Source organism: Cryptotermes secundus, unplaced genomic scaffold, assembly GCF_002891405.2.
Source record: "Cryptotermes secundus unplaced genomic scaffold, Csec_1.0 scaffold572, whole genome shotgun sequence".
Classification (NCBI taxonomy): domain Eukaryota; kingdom Metazoa; phylum Arthropoda; class Insecta; order Blattodea; family Kalotermitidae; genus Cryptotermes; species Cryptotermes secundus.
The window spans coordinates 51,921-74,809 of NW_019725849.1; the positions used below are offsets into that span (position 1 = coordinate 51,921).

Here is a 22,889-nt window from a genome sequence, read left to right on the forward strand (position 1 = left end):
TCATTGCTCTAGAAGGGCGGGCATTTAAATAAACTCCGTCCAGCTGCCCCTACCGGAAATTAAATGGCCCGTCCGATAAAGGTTAACATTATCGTTAATCTTAATCTTAAAACAGTGGCTAAGGATCTTTTTCATATACATTTAACATTTATTTAAACATATCTCAATTTATTTATTTATGTCAAGCGGGAGTACGAATTTTATTTGTAACAGCAGAAGATTCTTTCTTGTGAGGCAGGACTGCCACAACAGAAGTACATCTTACCACACATCACATCAGATGTGACATGGTGTCTGCGGTGCTGCCGGCTTGCAAGTTCATGAATCTGTCAAGTTATCACTATTGATGCAAAAAATTAAAAAGTATGGGATCAGGGTGACATCCAGTGGCATAATATATGTACCAAATTCTATAAGAATTAGTTAATGAGTTGAAACACTGAAAAGACGTAACACAGATGGACAGACAGCACAGTTATCTCATGAAATAATAGCAATGGGGAGTGATGCACTCAGCAGTGAGGGTACATGAATGATGATGATGCAACACTCCTCACAACTGCTTACCTCTTGGCAGTAATTTTGCACGCTCGTCAGATAATCCTGCAGGTCGCGGTTCAGGTGCTCCAAATCAATGATGACATTCGCATAACGTCGTTGGAAATCTTCTGGGATGTGTGCTCCAAAGGACTTTTTTCTCTCTGCCTCTGTATTCATCTCTCTTAGGACCTCGATCCTGGTCTTCTTTGCTTTAAGAATCTTGGATAACCTCACCTGACAAACAGAATATGGTTAACACAAGTTGACAACACAAAAATTCACAGTGCTTGAATAATGTCTTTGATGCCAGATTTTACATCTGTGTTGGCTCACACAAAATTACAGATGTTAGACTGATATACTGTATCATAACTGAATCTTGGACAAATTCAATGTCAAGTAAGGATATATATTTGTTTTTGTATAGCTGTCAAACACAGCAATTAATTAAAATAACTCACTTCCACTCTGTCTTGTCAACTGAGTTTTTATTGGATTAAAATATAATGTCACAACATGTTTCCTCTCTCACGGACCCATCATCAGGCAATACAATCTACAAATCTAAAATTACATCGTACTGAGTTGTGATTGTTCTGTGGATCCATATCTTACAAGTATCCAGTGTTTTATATAAAAAAAAAGTTTTGTGATGTGTGCTATACACATAGTTCGTCAGATTTCCAGTAAACATTTCAGTGTGAAGATTAAGCAATTCTTGCACCAAGAAGTTCTAATATACACATAAAAAGAGGACTGAATTATTCAAGTATACATATTATTGTGTTCAATGCCAAAAAGATTTCAAACCGAACACTTAATACCAATATCTGCTTACAATCTTCTCCTTCTTCATCAGAAGTTTAATATCAGTAAATGACTACAGAAAAATGATGACCTACCTTTATGATTGCCAGAAGGAAAGACAAAAGATACAGATGCTGCTCAAAGTCATTTTACTTTTCATCAAGTCATACTGTCAAACAAGTTTTCAGTTCAGCTTCAAAGAATACTTCCAAAACCCCAAGAATAATATAACATTTCTTTAGCAATTTTATTCTGCAATACTCAACAGAAGTTGAACAAGTATCCATTACCACACAGCACAACATTCGACTTTAGTTCATATTAAGAAATAATCTTCTCTTCTTGTTGCTTCTTTTGACTTCTTTTGTTGGTCTATGAAAATGTATTTTTTATTTTTGTATTTTTACCTTGAAATTGCATTACTTTTTGAAAATGGTGAGAAGAAAATAAGCAGTGAAAGGGTAAAGCAAAAAGAGTTATTGGTAATGGCAAGTTCTTTGTTAGAAATCTTCCATATGACCCCTCCCCTTTTCACAAGTTGTCAAAACATATCAAATTATTATCGACTTTTCTTTTTTGGAGGGGTAATACACTGAAAACATCTCCATATGGTGTGTCAGCTGCATATGAAAATCCAGCCAATGTTATTATTAGATATATATAATGCTGATCTTTAGGAGTACAGCACAGTTTCGCTCGCATTATGGATACTTTAGGTAGGGAAATTTGCCCTTACAGGAATGTAAAACATAACTATAAAATTCACAGTACAGACAGAAATTTGAACATCAAGAAGTATGGGATAAACAAGAAAGTGTTTAAAAACAAAAAGGAAAAACAAACAAACCAAACAAAAACATTATTTCTTACTGAAAACCATCACAACACAACAATCAGTCATATGTATAAGTAGCTCTAGGAGATACTTTTGCTACATGTTTCGGACATGAAACTAGAACGATTAGTAAATTATTTAAGAATACTGAAGTTGGTATCTCATTTATAACCAGGAACAATATCAAGCGCTTATTGAGAATACATGAAAATACAAATGATAAGTTTAATTTAAGTGGAGTTTACCAATTACAGCGTGCAAAATGTCCACAGTAACATATAGGACAAACTGGGCGTACACTCAAAATTAGATTTAAAGAACACATAAAGGAGATAAAGAATGGTGGACAAAATTCCGAATTCACCCAGTACATAGCAGACACTATCCACGAATATTGAACAATAGATCAAACTATGGACATTTTGTACATCGGAAAGAAAGGATGAATGTTAGATACTAATGAAAGATTTCATATATATGAAATCAGCAAGCAAAACATCCAGTTGATCGACAATTTTACCAAAATATTTAACCTAATACTCGACATAATAACTGCAAGCTACCAAATATAAACACTACCTACCTCCATCCTACATCCACCCCCCACCCCAATCACCTACACAGCATTCCATAATGACACACATCCCAAGTCAGTTGTAATCTATCTTTCCATCAGATCAGACCTTTACACAACGGAGTCGCCTGTCAAATAGTATGTAAACTACACAACCATAATAATCCAATCAATACCATATACAATCACTAAGTAATTCAATAATAGTTACCAATGGTATATTATTTCCAGGTATGAAATATTATATAATAACATACAACTTTGCTTTAGAATATGCCATTAGGAAAGTCAAGGAAAACCAGGTGGGACCGAAATTAAACGGGACACATCAGCTGTTGGCCTATGCCGATGATGTGAATCTACTGGGTGATAATGTAGATACCATAAAGAAAAACACACAAACTAATTGACGCAAGTAAAGAGGTTCGTCTAGAAGTAAACACAGAGAAAACTAAGTATATGTTGGTGTCTCGTCACCAAAATGCAGGGCAAAATCATGATATAAAGGTAGGAAACAGATGTTTTGAAAATGTGGCACAGTTCAGATATTTGGGAACAACAATAACAGATCGAAACCTGATTCAGGAGGAAATTAAGAGGAGATTGAACTTGGGTAATGCTTACAACCATTCAGTCCAGAACCTTTTTGTCTTCTCATCTGCTGTCCAAAAACATAAAAATGAGAATATAAAAAACTATAATTTTGCCTGTGGTTCTGTATGGGTGTGAAACTTGGTCTCTGACATTAAGGGAGGAACACAGACTGAGGGTGTTTGAGAACAGGGTGTTGAGGAGAATATTCGGATCGATGAGAGATGATGTGACAGGAACTTCATAACTTGACTCTTCCCCAAGTATAATTAGAATGGTCAAGTCAAGGAGGATGAGGTGGGTAGGGCATGTAGCACGAATGGGGGAGATGANACAACCATTCAGTCCAGAACCTTTTTGTCTTCTCATCTGCTGTCCAAAAACATAAAAATGAGAATATAAAAAACTATAATTTTGCCTGTGGTTCTGTATGGGTGTGAAACTTGGTCTCTGACATTAAGGGAGGAACACAGACTGAGGGTGTTTGAGAACAGGGTGTTGAGGAGAATATTCGGATCGATGAGAGATGATGTGACAGGAACTTCATAACTTGACTCTTCCCCAAGTATAATTAGAATGGTCAAGTCAAGGAGGATGAGGTGGGTAGGGCATGTAGCACGAATGGGGGAGATGAGGAAAGCATATAGGATATAGGTGGGAAAGCCAGAAGGAAGGAGACCACTGGGAAGACCAAGAAATAGGTGGGTGGACAATATTAAAATGGATCTTAGAGAGATAGGATGGGATGGTATGGATTAGATTGATCTGGCTCAGGATAGGGACCAGTGGAGGGCTCTTGTGAACACAGTTATGAACCTTTGGGTTCTATAAAATGTAGGGAAGTTCTTGAGTAGCTGCAGAATTGACGGCTCCTCCAGAAGGGCTCAGCTCCGTGAGTAAGTAACATACAACATAACAACGGGCCTCCGAACACCACATCATATAATACAGATGATTACAGAGAACTCCCATTTATCATTTCTCCTGGAACCAGTAGATTAGAAAATTAAACTGAGGGAAATCTGAAATGGAGGTAAGTTGACACTGAGTTTATTGACTTGGGATCATCGAAACTAAATATTAAATACAGATCCCACTATATTTATCAAGAAATTCAGACCACTTATGTGCAGGGGTTGGTGACATGATATGTGGCTTGCTACTGCCTAGTCTGTGTACCTATATCAGTGACACACAGGGGATGGAAGGCAGTATGGTTGCTGTTCCCATCTTCTCTCTAATGTGCAGTGTATCACCCTTCTTCAGAAGAGGTGCAGAAGAGCACTATCAAGTTCTAGTGCACTACTGCACCTAAATGAGCATGGAAATTAATTACATTTGAAGTATAATTTAATCAGGTTTACATGTATGACAACCGTGGACTCAAAACTTTTCTGTATGAACATCTCTCCACTTAGATACAATTCTCATTACATAACTTCATGATACAGACACTATTAAGAACACATCCCTTCAGAAATAATGGATGCACGCTTCATGTTAATTTGTAATTCAAACCTCGTTCACTAAAAGTTATATTCTGAGAGAGACATATTCTGTTACTCAAGAAATGTACAGTACTTCATTCCTGCTACTTGACTGACCTCAAGCCAATAACACCAAAGGCTGCCTTGGCAGCACTATTGTACATACCACTGTTTCCAGAAACTTGACTGGGAAGCCTCCCACAGTCCCATCCGATGGAAAGCTCTTAGCTTTGATCATGGGGGATCCTGCCAGCAATGGATCGTTGTTCAGTTTCGGAGATGAAGGATCTGAAGAGAACCGTGGGGGGGTCATGTAGGGAACCATGGTGCGTGGCCGGAATTTCTGGGCAAAACTTGACACAGTTATGGTCTCTGGTGGCTCATTAGACTGGAACATTGCAGACAAGATAAATCAGAGCGCTGAAATCATGGAATCATCACTGATTGACATCACATTTAACTAATTTCCAAAACTCTGCATACTTTCATATGAAAGAAAAATTAGATTTCTGAAGCTTATGTAAACATTAACAAAAATACAAAAGCAACCATACAATCTATGTAGAATATGGAAATGATCACCTTGCCCACAGGAAGCCTATGAGATTTTGCTGCAGGTGACACATGTACAGGATTTGCTACCACTATTAACATGCTTACCAGTACTTCATAGTCTGGCACTGAGTGGGTGCCAAGGCCAGTGCGTTCGAATGTTATCCTATACGTGTTGTTGGAAGTGTCAACAGCATCAATGCTGCCATTAAATAGTCCATCCTGTGGTCTCCTGAGGCGGGCTGTCACTTTGGTGCCAATCACAAGCTGCAGGGGTATCTCCCCAGGAAGATCCTTGCAGTTAGTCACATCAGCAGTCTTACGCTGTTGCAATAGGCGGATCTTCGCCCTTTTACGCTCCAGCTCACGCCGCTCCTCCTCAAAGAATGCCTGCATCATGTGAGTGATGAAGCTCATTTAAGACAACTGTCATTCAATACATGCATAATGAGCCCATAAGGTTCTGTTTTGCTTTCAGAACACTGAGAGACGAACATTCACCTCAACTCCTCTAAAGCAAAGTGAGTATGAAAATGTGTGTGCAAAGTGTGCAAGTCACAAAGTAGGGAATCCTAAAGTGTGCATCTGAAAACTACCAGAGACTGCACAGAGGAAACTTCAACAGACACTGAAATATGACCTGTAATAGTTTACATACCAACTCATCATTTGGATACAGCAAGAGGAACTCACCTGGCAATGTCTGGATAGATTGGACATGAGGTATACAGATGGGAAATGAGGAAATGCTAGGAACTGCTCAGACAGCATCCATTAAAACAACGGGAACACAATATTAAAATCAGTCTTAGGGAAAGAGGATGTGAAATGAACTTGCTCAGGTCCTCTTACCATACAGTTAACCGGTTAACATAATTATATTCCAACAGGCACAAGCCCCTTCTGACAGACCGTCCAGCTCCACACAGCAGTAACACAGGACACCTCAAATACAAACACATGTACAACTGCAGGTCCTGTGTCACTCTCTCATACTTGCCAGTTAGTACACATGAGTAGAGAGACAAATCATGCATTCCACCTTCTGCACTCTGTTCCTTTCTAACATGACTGATCAGCTTCATGCACCCCCCGATATTATTCAAGCATGGACATCAGCGATATCAAGAAGTGTAGTTTCTAAGTGATTTAACCATGCTGTCAGTGGCAAGCTCTGCAGCATTGACAAAATGGATGATTAAGGAATAAGTGAAAAGAATGTAGAAGGAAGTGACTGTGACCTGGTTTAAGGTACTCTCACCATATTTATCTGCAGTAACTGAGGAAAACCACATAAAACCTCAATCACGTTAGTCAGTGCCCCACCAAGATTTAAACTGGGTACCACCACCCCCACCCCTCAAATGCAAGTGAGAAGCATTGGAATTTGAGCCAGCTTAGTCCCTATGGTATGATACCATGCAGTACTGTAGGTCTGTGGAGTATATCCTGAAGAAAGCAGCAGTTTCCTCCAAACTGTTGGTAGCCATCTATGATAGTATATGGTGCCACAACCCTGCAGACCAGAATCCTAATATTTGCTGCTGCAAATGATGCAAATACTGATCAATTTTTATGAAAAAGATTAAAAACATTACTGTAAGACACTTCACCATCTTGGTAATTTTTAACTCTCTGTCACCATACAAACTTACGGGAAGGGAGAAACACTGCACACTCATTGGAAACTATGAAAATGTTGTTTTGTGATGCAGCTTGGAAAAGTACACAACTATTCTATAAAACGACAATACATGACATGCATTCATTTTATCACAAGTATGAACAATATTTAACCAGTAACTGCGCTAATGGCAAAACAATCCATGCATAAACTGGGGAGATTTTGACTGCTCAATAACAACACAGGACACTCCTATGCACTCAATCGCTCCATGCGTCTGCATATGAATCCACATTCAGAATGTGTATTTCATTAATAATTTTCATCAGGCAGGGCAGTCAAGCAGTTAATACTCCTTGAGGTACAAATCTCAGCACAGAGACAAGTTCTACTGCCTGAGGTTTTCATGGTTTTCCTCAACACTCCAAACAAATACTGGCATAGCACTTGCTCCCATATCCTGTCTGATTCATTAATCATCATATACTCCACACTAACCAAATATACTGACAGCATTACTAAATACACCCCAACACATTTCCGCATTCCAGTATTGGATGTCTGTGCATGTTTCTGAAAAATTCACAAACACTCTGGCATGAAGGACGCAATTTGTGAACTGCAGACTGGATGGTGCAGAAGAATTTTTGGATATTGTGATCTGAGCAAATTATAACACATGAGGAAGACCACCATACAATAATTATTGTATGGTGGTCTTCCTCATGTGTTATAATTTGCTCAGATCACAATCAGAGAGACCTATTATAATAGGTCTCTCTCACTATGGGCAATGATAAGGCATTATTTACAGACACATTCTGGCAACATAGAAGAGAAATCTTGGGCACATAACTTCTGGTCCAGCCCATATATAAGTCCAGAAAATGAGGAATGTCATCAATGCCTCATAGCTGACAGGCCTGAGAAGTGCCACTGGAAAGTTAAGATTACAAAGTAAACAAGGAACTCACATATAAATGTAGATCCTTAGAACATGTCCAGCTTTCAACTTTTCTCAAATGTGAAAAGGTATTATTTTAACCTGTTCATCAATGGATCACGTGATGGAGTAATACAAATGAATATTCATACTGTGTTGCCACTAATGTTCAGCTTCAACCATATTTTCCACGATCTTTATGCATCATTCAAAATTTTATGAAGCATTATTTTCACCTCCATGTTCATCAAGAAATTCCATGATGGAGTACAAAGGTACAAGTATCTACATCAAGTCACTACATCACATTCAAAACTTCAGTCTAACATGTAAAATTATACCCCATAAATGGTATTTGCACATTTTATGTACCACATCTTCTATACACAATTCTTTGAGGTAATAAGTGCATAAATTATACAAGTAAGCATTAATCCATGAACTGTCAATATGTGAACACTTCTGAAACTAGAAATAACAAACACTCTGGAAATAGGGACTCATGTTCAATGAATGGCCTGTCGTTAAAAGAAACCACATTCTCTGATCTAACAGCCAGAAAAATAAAGAAAAGGACATAAAATGGTGGTAACTAACAGAAACTAAGGACTACAGCTTCACAAGCACTCACATCAAAGTTACATGAATACAAAATTTTCAAGGTATCACAGATGTGAGATGTCTTATCTCATAATGATACTCTATGGACACTTGACTCAATGCTGTAATTTCCAAGTTTCTATGTGCCTATAAATTGTACAATCAGTTTTATTTGCAAACACAACAGCAACCCCCCCTCCCCCCCCCAAATTTTTTTATGAAATATAAATGTAGGAAGAAAGGAAGTCTGGTTTCAAATTGACCATGAAGACAAAAGCAGCAGGTTCTTCCAAAGTGTTGGTTATGATCAACTAGGCTAAACACTGTCACATCCAAGAAGACAGCTGTCTCCAGCCACTGCTCAGAGAACCTGAATTCTGACACAAACATAGCATCACATTGCAGCGCTCCAGCATTATAGAGCAGCAGAAGAGAAAAGGCACCTTGTAAGTAACAGAAAATCAAAGGCACTAATACAGTATGACTGTAACTTTCAGAATTGTACTGCATAAAATATTCAAAGTGTTTCACTGCAGCAAACACTGCATCTGCCATCTTGAGGGAACCCTGAAGATGTCACCTGCAATATCTGCTGAAACACTGGATTACCTTTGAAGTTCTATGTAGTGTGTTCCTGGAAACCAAAGAAATATTACACTCCAGTCATGGAAACCCAAGCACAAAAAAAAAAAGAGGAGGAGGAGAAGGAGAAGAAGAAGAAGATGAATAAGAAGAAGACAAATAGGTCAGAGTTCCCATGAGGCAACTCACTTAAATGTTTACAGTTACAGCTATACCTGAGAACAGCGCCGTGGTTTGCCCATCATGCGCCTGATCTTGCACCACTCCACACGCGTCAACTTACGAGTTCGCAAATGTGGGAAGGACTCCTTCAGGCAGATCATGAAGTCATTGTCCCCGTCAAACAGCGGTCTGCAACATCATCTTCACTTTGACATACCACAAATCTAGAAACTTTACTATCTATGTCTTGGAGAATGTTACAAGGGAGCAGTCATAGACACAAGAAACATAATTCCATTCCTTGTCTCCTCCATCACAGCATGAAAGAATCAAGGATGGACAGACATACTGCAAGATTGCCCTTTGCAAAAATATACTCTGCTACTTTTTTGAATTGTTTTGAATACTCTGCTACAGTCACAATATTTGTTTATTTATTTACAGCAGAAGTGGATATTCTTTGCCCACAGTATGGCTGCTTTCCTTATTGATATAACAATATACTGTAGGTAAAACTTTAAAGAAGGAATATCATTCAGAATTAAGAAATTTAAGTTTTGTCAATTCATTTTCAAAAAGACTGGGAATAAGGTACATCCAAAAACTCCACCACAATGCTTGAACATTGGTTTAACAGCTGTGGCTACTGTACGTACTGGGAAGATTAGGGAACAAATGTCATAATGTCTTTGGATGTTCTCTATAAAGTCTGCAATAAGAACAGCTGCAATTTTGTATATATTAGATTGCAGGTGCTAGGAACTGTGTGACTTACACAGATCACCTGATATGGTTCTAGTAGTGAAACATAGGAGAATGTAATGGGTACATATAGGTTGCAGTGGAGGCAAAAAAGATTAACTGTCAGTAAATAAACAAACCATGCAGAAGTTTCATACAGAGAGATCCAATCTCAAGAAATTACACATTGCCGAAGTCACGGAATAGCATCAGGTTAAAATCTCAGACAGATTTACATCTTTGTAAAACTTAGATAATAGTGTGGATAACAACAGGATTTGGAAAACTGTCAGACAGAATATCAAAACTTCAGCCAAACAGACTCTTGGTTATTATGAACAGAAGTGGTACAAAACAAGGTTTGACAAAGAATGCTCAAAACAACTACAAGAAGCAAACTAAACTGCAATGGTTACAGGATCCAAACTATAAGCACTGACATGGCCTTTTTGTCCCTTTTAGCAGAGTAATTCTTAGCACAATAGGCAGTATCTCATGAGTAGTTTACTGATAAATGGGTCATCAGAGGTTTTCTGGGAGAGGAGACAGAAGTAGATGGAAAACTACATGGAACAATATCTCCAATTTTTGTTACTTCAATTGGACTCATCCATTCACTTACTTGTCAATGTTGCTGTAAAACCATTCATAGCAGACCCACTTGTGGGCTTTTGGAAGTTTCAGCAGGTTGCGCAACCTCATGCCAATTTTCTGCCCCACACGCCTGTCAGGGGATGTGTGAATCACTGAACTACTGGCACTTCCCTCATGTGCATCTGTGTGCTGAAACTCACTGGGCGGAACTGGTGGCTGATGTTTCTTTATCTGCAGTGCTTGCACTTTGCTACCTGATGCAGCCAAGGAAGCAGCTTTCCTAGCTGGAGAGCCCTTTGGACCACGCTTTGGTGATGAGCGTGGCAACAATGTATTGATAACATCATCATCAAAAAAGAGGCGATTCTTCTTACGGATACGAGCAGGCTGAAAATAATATGCTATGTCACACAAGAGGAATACAACATACAATTTGACACATATTTCTGAAGACAAATCTCAGCATTATTTCTACAGCACACAGAAAAATGCGGTAGTAACAGCAAGGTGAGAAATTAACTTCTGGCTTATAATGATGAAGTTCATGTATTGGGCAGAACATAAAAACCATAAAAACACACAGACCCTTGTATATACTAAAATTATAACATAAAACCAACTAGCAAATCTTTTTAAATGTGGAAAATCTCAAATATTAGGGAATCACAGTAAGAATTCAATATTCATGAAATAATTAGGAGCAGCTTGCAACTATTCAGCTGAGACTGTTTCCTTTACAGGCTGAGTCCAGAGAGCAGAGACCTTGTTGAGAAGCCAACAGCTGCCCAACTACTCAAAAATTCCCCACCATCTACGAAATCTGGAGGTTCATTAGTCACGTTCACAAGAGCCCATCTACTAACAAAAAACATAAAGATCAAGATAAACAAAACCATAATTTTACCTGATGCTTTATGGGGTGAAACTTGGTCTCTCGGGTAAAGGGATGAACACAGACTGAGGATGTTTCAAAATAGATGTCTGAGGAGTACATCTATCCCTAAGAGAAAGGATAATGAAAACTATATAATGATGAACTTTATAATTTGTACTAATCGTCAAATATCATCAGGATCATAAAATCAAGAAGAATGAAAAATACAGAATTTCAGTCAGAAAATTTGAAGGGGAGAGACCACCACTTTGGAGACCGAGACATAGATATTAAAATTCATCTTAAAGAAGTTGGATTTGAAGGTTAGACTGGATTCATCTTGCACAGGATGAAAAATGGCAGGCTCTTGTGAACATAGTAACCAGTCACTAGAATATTCTTGACCAGCTTCGTGTCTATTAGCTTGTCAAGGACACTACTCCATGGAGGACTTTACAATATGTACAGACAGGGCATAGCATCAGTAAATGCATGATTGTCAGTAGCCACTTAAGGTGGCATATGTCATGCAACCATTCCACAAGATCCGTCATGTAGCTGATCACAGGCTGGTCTTTGTATGGTGCCGCTCCCAAGAGCATGCCGGAGGGCAGACATAGCTCCTTCCTGAACGTCATGTTGATGGGGCATCATGCCTGTGGTCTCATAGGTGGATGCTCTTTAGGCCAGCAGGAAGAGGGGTAGCCTCTCATCCAAATGGCATTTCTCAGGTGCTCCTCTACACTTTTAACATAGCATTCCACCATGCTCTCCAACTGTGGATGCAGTGGAGTGGTCACATCTTGCACATTCCAAGGCCCTGTAACATTTCCTGCAGGAGTCACGACTCAAAGCCCTGGCCTTGGTCACTATTCAGTTCCCTTGGGACTCTAAATCAACAGAATAATGTTATTGGTCTGTAATTGTGACAAACTAATTTATCAACTTCTTATGTATCAGTGGTATGATTTCTTCACCCCACTGTGAAGGTATCTCTTCATCCTGCCATACCTTCAGTATCAGCTTCTGTATCCTTTGTTTCAGTGTTTGTCCACCAAATTTAATTAACTCTGGGGTAATGTTGTCTGGTCCAGCAGCTTTATTCATTCTGAGTCTGTTGATTATTGTACATACCTCACTGTATGTTGGAGGTTCATTACACAAGTCATTATCGCCTGCTGAGTCATTCATAGTATCAGGGATTTGGTCTGTTTCTGCCAAAGTGAACATTTCAATGAAATATTCCTTCCATCTTTCTAATACCTGCAGTACTCATATAATTAGAAAAGAAAAATATTGGGAAGGGGGATTCAAATGGCATTCAAAAACTCCACCATAATACTTGCACACTGCTGTAACATCCATGATTACTGTATATACCAGCAAGAAAAAGTAGTAAATTTCATATCTGTCGGTCTTCTCTGTTAAGTCTGTGGCAATAAGTAGGAAGCAAAACACTTACATTCTGATATAAAGGTTGTCCCTGTGCTTAACTACTTAAGCACCTATGCCATAAAGGTGTATGGGGAGTGGCTGTATAGATCCACTAATTCTTGACCTTGATACTAGTTGGAAGTGAGTTGTCAGCTTAATGCCCTGGCCACTTCACCCCAGGGAAAGAGTCCCTGGTACCCATTGGATAGGAGGCTAGGTGGGCCTCAGAATTGGTCTGGATAACATGAAGAAGACAAAATTCTTGCCCCTACTGGGACTTAAACTCTGACCCTTTGGTCATCCACCCTGTATACAGTTGCAATACTACCAAATGCACTATCCCAGCTACACACACCCTGCACATTAGACAAGGTGACACAAAGAGACTGGTTTCAGTTCATATGGTTTCTGCCACTGTTACCTGGATGTGGTGACCATTTAAGGTATTGATATTCTCACCATTCCCCGCCTGTTCAGCACAAGACCAGGCTGCTGGGGTGCTGGTCTGGGGGGCATCTCCTCCCCAATTCGCTTCAGACCCAGAGCAGCTGGCCCAAGGATAGGTGTTTCCTCCTGGTCCTGGTCCATTCCATTGCCCGTAGTCTCTTGCTTCATGTTACCATACTTCACACCTCCATTCTTGAAAGTCAGCAGTGCTGCTGCTGATTCATCTGCCACATATTATTAACATCAAGCATGACACCATGACAACTACAGGATGTATTGTAAAAGAAATGTTAAGTTGGAAAGCAGTAATCAAAGAATAGGAACTAATACTTTGGTAAGAGAACATGAAGCTTCAACACCACTAATGCCAAAACACATGAACTGAACACAGTTCTGAACCACTTCCATCCATCTCCGTAGCATACCTGCAAGGTGCCTAAATCTCTTGCCCCACTCAGGCCACAGAAAGAAGTCCCATGGATTGACATCCTCCACATCTCCCTTGAGCTGTCACACTTCGCTTGTCAATGTACTTGCTTATATTCCCCAATGGTAAGTGATAACCTTTGACAATAACAAATACTTTAAGGTGATTCAGAGATTCCAGTGGGGACTAAAAGAGTGGGAAGTCTCAATCATTGTCATCCATGACCACCCAAAGAACTTCTTTCTATGGCCACTGTACTGTGGCTACAAATGACACTGAAATACGAACTGTCACTGCTTCAGGGATATTGTTAACATTGCTCAAAGAATGTTTATAAGCTGTGAAATCTTAACATGTCTTCCTGTACTAGATGCTCCTTCCTTCTCCATTTTATTAACTTCATTAATATAATCAACATACTCCATGCCACACATATTATCCCTACAAAGTTCCACTTCCTAGTGATTTGATTTGACCTTCCTAATGGCAAGTTCGAAAGAAAAATTTATGAACAATGACGATAAGGCGCCTCATAGTTTCAGATCATTCTGAATAAGAACTGCATCTGATTCATATTTACATACATAGTTTTGTTCAAGGGCATTTCAATTAGCCTACATTGTTTCAAATTTTAATTAAAATTATGTACAACACCTCTCTCTCAACTCAGAAACTCCTCTGGTGTCTAAAGTCTAATGAACTGTCACACTGTACTCGCATCTGGCTCCAGTACCTGGCAAATACTGATTATCAGATGAGTAATTTGTCTGTCATGCCAAAATTCACACTGATGATCCATTCTAATTTTGTCCAATGACATCAGAACCACTGCATTATTGTTGATGGTTGTATTATTATTATTACTATAACACCAGGTAGTACCCACTTCAAGGACACAGCTTATATAAAAATATAGAATGTCACTTTGCGATTAGCAAAGTTCATATCCCCATACCATAGCAACAAAATATCCAAACATAACTTCAATGTATAGGTGACATTCAATTTCGAATTTTAAAAGTTTAAGCGATATTCTTCTGTACGCGAAGTTGATCTTGGCAAAATTTCAAAAATAAGAAATGTTCACAATAAAAAAATGCATACAGGCTAAATGTTATAAAATATGTCTTTGTAATAACACGTAGGCTAAGTTAGCAACACATAAAAATATACAGTACGGATTTCAAACATATCACTGCCTCAAGGAAGAATACTAACTTTCAAGTTCATCCGCCATGTTGACGTAGTTCGGTAACATATGTAATGAAGATAGCCAACGTTACCAAGTAAATATTTTCGGTAATTCAATATAAATGTTCAATTAAATGCCACAGTATTATATTGATAAATGTTTATAGATATATAATGACAGCTTTCTCGTCTACTCTTAAGGCGCTTTTCTGTAAGTTGCATTAGTTGTAGTACTCATATGTATTTGTGCATTAAAAACATTGGAATTCTTAATGACGGTATCACTGCTCACTGTGCTTTAAAGTGCATTGTGGGATATACGGGCCAATTCACGGGAAAGTAGAATGGGGCCGTTAGTCAATGTTCATAATGTGTTGAAATTTGTATGATAACAAATCTCGGAAATTGCGGTTGTGTTGCGGTTGCCAGTTTCCTTGGTGTGCCCTCGCCCTAGAGTACGCAAGCTATACCTGGGGTTTGAGTGCATGTTTATTTTATTGTTTTACTATATTGTAACAACTGTCAGGGGGATGTAAGTTATTAAGACGTAAGATCTGGTAGAATATTATGAATGGGAGAATGTGTCAGGGAATTTAATACCCGGGCAGAAGTGAACCATATATGTTAAATATGTTTTGGCTTGCTTTAAGACTGGCGTGGCCTGCTCTCATACGGTTTATTGACACGAAGGCACGGTGGTTCATTTTTATCTCTCGGAACCATGGAGACGAGCCATTCCTATAGTACCTTTCTCTTCTGTCTCGTTTGGTGTTTTAATAAAATCTGTGAAATTCGTTTTTGCATTTCTTTTTCCACTGCGTTTTGAGATCTCCATCTGGTAATAGCAATTGACTATCTCTGCCTTCTTTGATTGCTTTGCCTCCAAGTTGACCCTCTCATTAACTTCAACTCCGCAATGTCCCGGGATCTAGTAAAATTCGATTTTTTTTTCTCGCGATTCCAGTCTCTCTATTTTATCTTTAAGCATATGCGTAATGTGTGATGTGTTCGTCGTTGTAAAGGCGTTGCTAATGCCTTTTAACATACCTGCTGAGTCTGAGAAAGAACTGCAGTGATGCCACAAAAGCATTAATGCTGTCATCTGTGTTCAGATGCAAGTTGATAAGAAGGTGAGCCTGTCTGGAGAGTAAGCAGCCAACCTCACTCGAGCATTAATTATTTTTTTTTTTAATTCGCATAGTGGGGGGTGGAGTCCAACTGGGTCCACTCAGCACGACAGACTGATTGGCCTATTATAGTCTGCCCCGGGTGATTATGATGGAGAATTTGTTGTAATAAAAATTGGCAGGGGAAACTGAAGTACTAAGAGAAAACCTGTCGCAGCGCCACTTTGTCCACCACAAATCCCACTTGACCAGACCCGGCATTGAACCCAGGCCACCGCGGTGGGAAGCCAGTGACTAACTGCTTGAGCTATGGCACGGCCCTGAGGTGGAGCATTAGGAGAGGTCCCTAAGGCCAAGGGCATACAGAGGAAACTGGCAACTGCAACGCAACAGCAATTTCCAATAATTGTTATCAGCCTGAATTGAACACATGTTACTCAGTGGGGCAGCACAAATTGAAGAAACGGCAACACAAGTTTCCTCAATTTTTGCTGCTCCATTCACTAAATCGTGTTGAACTCACATTGATAAGAATTCTCTGAAAATGTGGTTGCGTTGTGGTTGTCAGTTTCCATTGTGTGCCCTCGTCCTAAGAAAGAGGCTGCAGTGGAAAATTTTTAGGAGCATCGCGGTATGGGGACTGGCATGTAGCCGTAATGTTCTGTGGTCAGCCGAAGAAAGGCACCTAGGGCCATGGTGGATCCCAGAAGAATTTGGCCACTACCCAAGGCCAGTTTACCTGCCGTTTCATTCCTGCATGGCATAAGAGACACTGTCATCTGGGAAGCAAGGGGAATGTAAACATGGCATTCAGGGAGACCCTAGGGCTGGAGATCACAAAGAGAATAGCCGGATCTTCCATCACAATTAAAAAAATGAGTGTATATTATGGAGAGGTCGGCCCCCTCTGAAACAAAAGAGACCATTAACAACAGATCAACAGATTAAGGACAGTGGCTGTAGAAGCACTGACCTTCTTTCAGAACTGTTGCACTCACTGATCAGTAAAGGAGGAGGAGGATGATAAACCTGGACTGATTGGCACCCTATGTGGGAGCTGCCCAGGTCAAGCAGTCTTAAGCAGAGAGCAGTTGGCCAGTTAATTCCATGGATACTGAGCAATGGGGACAAAGGTGAGATCAATCACAGACTCCACAAACACAACCTGTAAGATACCATAATCTACCATACATGACAAGGAACACAGAAACTAACATCATAATGACGGGGTCAAATATATATATAAATTCTAAACAAAATTACAAGTATCATAAAGATTTTAATAATTAACACTAATATGGATCCATATTGGGACAATTCAATAATGAGTGACATATTTAAGAATACTGCCTGATGATGATCCAAATATGGATTGAAACGTGTAGCAGGAACTAAATAAAACCAGTGTAACACAGTGATATTACATTGGTTTAATTTTTGATAAATTTGTTGTGTTGATGGCCTAAAAAACCACATATAAGAATTCAGTCCATACCTTAGTGGAAACACATTAAATCTCTGCTATAAAGACCAACCAGTTACTGCCCTTTAGGGAAACAGTCGCTGTTAACTGTGGGAACCATATGGAACACACGAATACATTCTGTGGGCAGAATGCAGAGTCTTATTATGTTAAAATGGTTGGTTGGCTTTCGAAAGGTTAAAACACAGCTCGTAGTGCAGAGGATTAAAACTGCCATAGGAAATGTGATGATATTCTGGCAAGTGCCATGTTTCAGAATTCCTGTACTACATAGCATCTTTTCACTGAGCTTCATTTGCTGTTGTGCTGGTCCAAGTGTGGCATGGAGTCAGGGGCATTGCTTTTTGGGGTACATCATCATCCCTCAGAATGATCTCATGTTTGCTGTACTATGTACATTGTTTTGAATCTTTTTTATTTTGTCACTTATCAGACTGGTAACACCACCTTCACATTACATACCCATGTGGCCACAGCTTGTATGACAAAATATCATAATCTGTGCATTTACAAGATGCATAAGAACATAAAAACTTTCCAAGCTCTCTGGGGTAGCATCTGATATCTTTGCTGCAGCAGATAACAACCCGCTGAGCATAACTGCAACCACACATGCACACTCACACTCTCACACACACATCTTTGGTATGGAACTTAGCAAGGAACAAAAACAGAGTCAGAGCATGACAGTGTGATGCAGACACACAACACACACAGATCTGCAGTAATTGTGTTTATATGTGGAGATGACCTACATACGTCACACATTAATTATGCATAAAAATATATGGAATTCTGGCTTTTGAGGTTCAGCCACATCATATGTTGTCGCTGTTCCAGCATTTCAGTGTGTACTGCACTTGCCATCTTCATGATGAAACGGCTTCAACATACAAGACTAAACCCTGAAAGCTGAATTACATGTTGCATGCTGCAAGAAATCAAATGACAAGTGTGTATGAAGTTATCTTCACACTCGGTCACCTGTTCATATGCTGAACTGAACTGGCATGGCAACTGCAAGAGTTCAGCCTGGGTAACTGCTTATAATTTGCTAGCTAACGAGAACTGTGACCATGAAACTCAAATTCATATTTAAACCTGGCAACATGTAACTGCATAATGTCCTTTTATAGTGTATTTTCTGATGAATTCGACTATTTTTAAGAAATTCCCTGAATGTACATCTTAAATCAGCTACAGGAAACAAATTACATGAAATCTTGCAGCATTTGTCAAATGAGATACAGGATTGTGTGTCTGCCTCATGCTCTTCACTGTTCTTACTGCTAAGAGATCAACAGGAGTCATGCTCCAGTAAATGTATACAAACATGCACAACAGACCTTCTTCACAGCTGAAAACACAAACCCTGCAAAGCAGGTGTGTAGGCCTGTCTGTAAAAGTGCAGAAATATCATCTTGGGCTTTGCAAATGTTCGTCATATAGCACAGATAACCGCAGAGGCTGTCACAAGCACCACCTGCATGAACACGCCACACAAAGGCCCCACGTCAAGTAATGAGTAATGAGTATTATATAGGACTTGAGGTTCTCACACTGGTAGTTATGAAGATTTCTATCTTCTGAGATATAATGCTGTTATCCAGTAAAAGTCGATCCATGTTTCATAGGGACATGTCGTCTCCATCTTCAGAACTGAAGAATAAACTAAGCAAGTCTGCTCTGCTTACTACCTAATGCATGTTCCTCTGAAATGTCGGTTAACTTTCAACAGACTACACAGTGTTACATAACATAAGACAGCAATGAGTATTATGTCCATGGCATAGAAAGACAGCAGCTGACAGGATGAGCCTAGTGGGTTCCTCCAATTCCTTGAGTGAGTGAATTTTCCAGCACAATGTCAAACTCATCCAGTGACTCAAGAATCTGTCGCAGGAAAGTCAGCAGTGTTGGGCTGCGGAGGAAAGACTGCTCCTCGTACATCTCAAGTGTCACACAGCATAAAGACAGGGGTGTCAACATTCGTGACAGCAGGTGTTCTCTAGCGACAAGAATCAAGCAACAGTAAATTATCATTGGCCCAATAGCACCCTCTCAGACACTTCACTAAAAGTAAAGTAAAGGTATTCCTGTAACAGGCTATGAAGGCCCATAGGGTTGAGACGGTGAGGGTTCCACATTATCTAGACCATCGGCTCAAAGATGGCGGTAAGGTTGTCAGCCTTACGCGCCGGCCGCACTTTACTCCCCAAGAAAATTATTTATTTAATTCCTGGTACAACAAAGAAATATCCAGATCTATTCTCACATAAATTTTATAATCTCTCAAAATTACTGAATAGATTTTTACTGCTGCGAATTGATAATTCTAGCATATACAATACTAAGAACATTATATTTGTTTACAGACAGTCTGCTATTTTATATTGCTCATGAGTACAAAATTTCCATACATATCAAACAATCCATGTTTGTGCTCTGTCACAAAAGCAGTAGGGAAAGGGGTGGCAGTAATACCCACCTGGCACATAGGCATACAAACAACTGGAACTTCCCATCTTTGCCAAGAGTGTGACTTGTGCTTCCAATCTGGTTGACCAGATTGCAGTAGCAATGCAGTATTTGCTTCTCTGAAGGATGTGGGGTCATGTCTCCATCTGAATCCAGGAGGGTGGCTTCAAACTGTTCCTTGGCACGCACTGCAAAAGGAAAGTTTCCAGAAACACAGCCATGCCATGCTGGGACAACAACACAACTGTCTCCTGTAAGCTGAAAATTTCATCTCTGCACTTTGAAATCATGCCACTCTCTGTTTTTCCTTCAGAGTGAAGGCCGGATTTTACACTCATACAATCAAAATTTGTAGAATTATCATTTTATGTCTTAGTTTTATGGAAGAGAACATGAAAGATTTACAGCTGAACAACAGACGTCATTTCCCATATTTACTCTTTTAATTTCAGTTTTAACATGGGCTTGTCACTGATTCTTTAAAGGTTCGCTGGACTTGGCCCAATGTCTGAAGAATATATCTAATACATGGGGATTTGCTATACTCCTGTCTTCAGGTGACTGGTTGTCATTAAACTGTCAGATTTGTTTTCACTTTCTCATAAATGTTGTTTATATGAGAAGGTACTGTGACGGAAAAGAAACAAATCCTGAGATTCTGACAAATTTACATGTTCTGAGCCTGGTTTCTGGTATGCTATCTGCCCATGTGTGTTTGTGTATGTAAGACTATGTAGCCTCTGAACAGTTGGACATACATTGATTAAATTCTAGTAATTTATAGAGATTATACCCGTATATAAAAGTGCATTGGTCCAATCTTCAGGAAATGGTGCGTGCATTAGAGGCCTAAACGCAAAATGTTGATTTTCTCAAAACCTGTTCTACCAGTCATGTAGATTTCACTGTTGTTCAGTATTCAGCAATGAACAATTGTCTCCTGAGCAACAACTGATTTCCTTTCCATAGAAATGTGGACAAGATAAATCATATATACGAACATATGCCCAGTGTCTTTGAACTGATTTTCATTTCAAAAATTGTGGTGACAGGAAGGACTGGACCCAGGACGTTTCCAATACTATGCTAGTATGCCAACTGTTTCAGGAACTCTACTTATGCCACACATACTGAAGTGTTACTGGTTAATTCTTCTGTGTGGGTATTGAAATGCTTCACTTGCAAGTGGCCTGCAGTACCCATTTAATTTTTGCTCTAAAATAGTTCATCCTTCATAAATTCGGAACTGTGTGAGATGTGTGAAATCCCCAGAACAGGTGCATTTAGAAGCTTACCTTATAACGTAAGCATGCTGTATACAGCAGTGGATGCAACTGGATTAGAAGTTATGGTTTGTATGGTAAGACTTCAAACATCCACATGAAAATACAACCCTACTTCAAATTCACTGCACCAATACATGGATTCTCTCCTTTTGCCATGTTTAGCGCTGGCCACATTTTCTCTGAAGTTTCCTTTTTTTCTGGTGGCACTAATGCACTCCAGGATATGCCATTCTGTGAGTCTTGTAGGCGGTGGGTCAAAAGGTGGACGGCTGTGTACAGGACGAGGAACATGAGAAATGTGTTTTTTCACACGGCCTTGTGCTAGTGAAAGCCTGAATTTTAGCTTCTGCTGTTTGGGAGTGACCAGTATATGATCATTGTATTGTGTACTGCTTGAATTGTCTCTTGAATAATTTCAGATACCACTAGGTACCTTTCTTTTGTTCCGGCAAGTATGAGATGTAGCAATTGATCCTTCACATCGATCCCAAACTTGGTGACAATGCAATCGCAAATAACCACAGGCTTTGTTTTTTCATGGTTCTGTTTATTTATGGCCACACACATTTTGTCTTTGCAGTATGTAATAACACAGACACACACTTCTTGTCTTGCCATGCAAGAACTGCCACATCTCCTGAATGCTCGCTATAATGCGCTCCTTTCTTCAGTTTCTTATTTTTCACTATAGGAGAAGCACTTTTTATGTTAGCATGTGAAGTTCCACCACAGCCTATTGTCTTGGACTTCATGAATTGAGCCAACTCTGGTAAATTATAAAAACTGTCCATCCTAACAGTGTGTTCATGACCAAGGAGATGTTCTAATAGTTTTACTACAATTACCGCAGTTACTGTTTGTTTCTGCAGCCAAAGACTGATATGGCAGCGCCATGCCTCATGCCTCATCCAGTGTAAATGAGAAGACCAAACATAACTGGAGCTAGACTCATATAGTTCATATGTTCCATGTTCTATGTCTTATGTTTATGTTTCTTTCTCCTTGTTCATCACTACTGTTATCATTCTCACTGTCACTGGTCACACGGGTTCCTGAAATCACCAGTTGTATATAGTCACTGCCAAAAGTACCATCATCATCCAAACTAAATTCACCAATATTTTCATCGTGTAAACCTCCATCAAAAACTTGTTCTTGTTCAAGCTCCATGAGCCCATGAATTGCTGATGGACCAGCCATGGTCACTGTGAGTCACATGTTTATATTTAAGCTGCATGCTCAGCTGCAGGAAATACAAGGTTACTGACACATGAACAGAGAATTCATTCATTTCACAACAGGCCAATGGAAACCTCATCCTATATGAATTACCTGTTCCTTATTTACAGACTAGAGGATGTGGGGTTACAGCTAACATACCGTATATATTAAACAGAAGACAGAGCAATGAAATGCCTGACATAATACCCATGTTGAGCTCTGCTGACGAGTTAAGCAAACTTGCTGGTCATTCACCACTGTTCTGTGACAACTGTGTTACAGCACACAA

At 39.4% G+C, this 22,889-nt stretch overlaps 2 protein-coding genes across 6 annotated transcripts in view; both read right to left on the minus strand.

Annotated features, from left to right (window-relative positions):
* Positions 1–15,177, minus strand: part of LOC111863781 (protein lin-9 homolog) — an 18,472-nt gene extending 3,295 nt beyond the window's left edge. The window contains exons 1-7 of one of the 4 annotated variants that reach the window (XM_023850455.2): positions 15,033–15,177; positions 13,400–13,611; positions 10,661–11,019; positions 9,351–9,486; positions 5,495–5,776; positions 5,001–5,222; positions 568–774 (exon numbers count right to left, since the gene is read on the minus strand). In XM_023850455.2, the coding sequence (XP_023706223.1) occupies positions 568–774; positions 5,001–5,222; positions 5,495–5,776; positions 9,351–9,486; positions 10,661–11,019; positions 13,400–13,611; positions 15,033–15,072 (1,458 nt within the window). In that variant the 5' untranslated portion in view covers positions 15,073–15,177. The other 3 variants (XM_023850456.2, XM_023850458.2, XM_023850457.1) reach the window with 3 other exon arrangements.
* A 2,836-nt stretch (positions 15,178–18,013) lies between these two features.
* LOC111863751 (DENN domain-containing protein 5B) overlaps positions 18,014–22,889 on the minus strand; it is a 47,740-nt gene continuing 42,864 nt past the window's right edge. For both annotated transcript variants that reach the window (XM_023850363.2, XM_023850364.2), the window contains 2 exons: positions 20,104–20,281; positions 18,014–19,623 (listed from right to left, as the gene is read on the minus strand). In XM_023850363.2, coding sequence (XP_023706131.1) covers positions 19,434–19,623; positions 20,104–20,281 — 368 coding nt within the window. In that variant the 3' untranslated portion in view covers positions 18,014–19,433. The remainder of the gene's footprint in view (positions 19,624–20,103; positions 20,282–22,889) is intronic.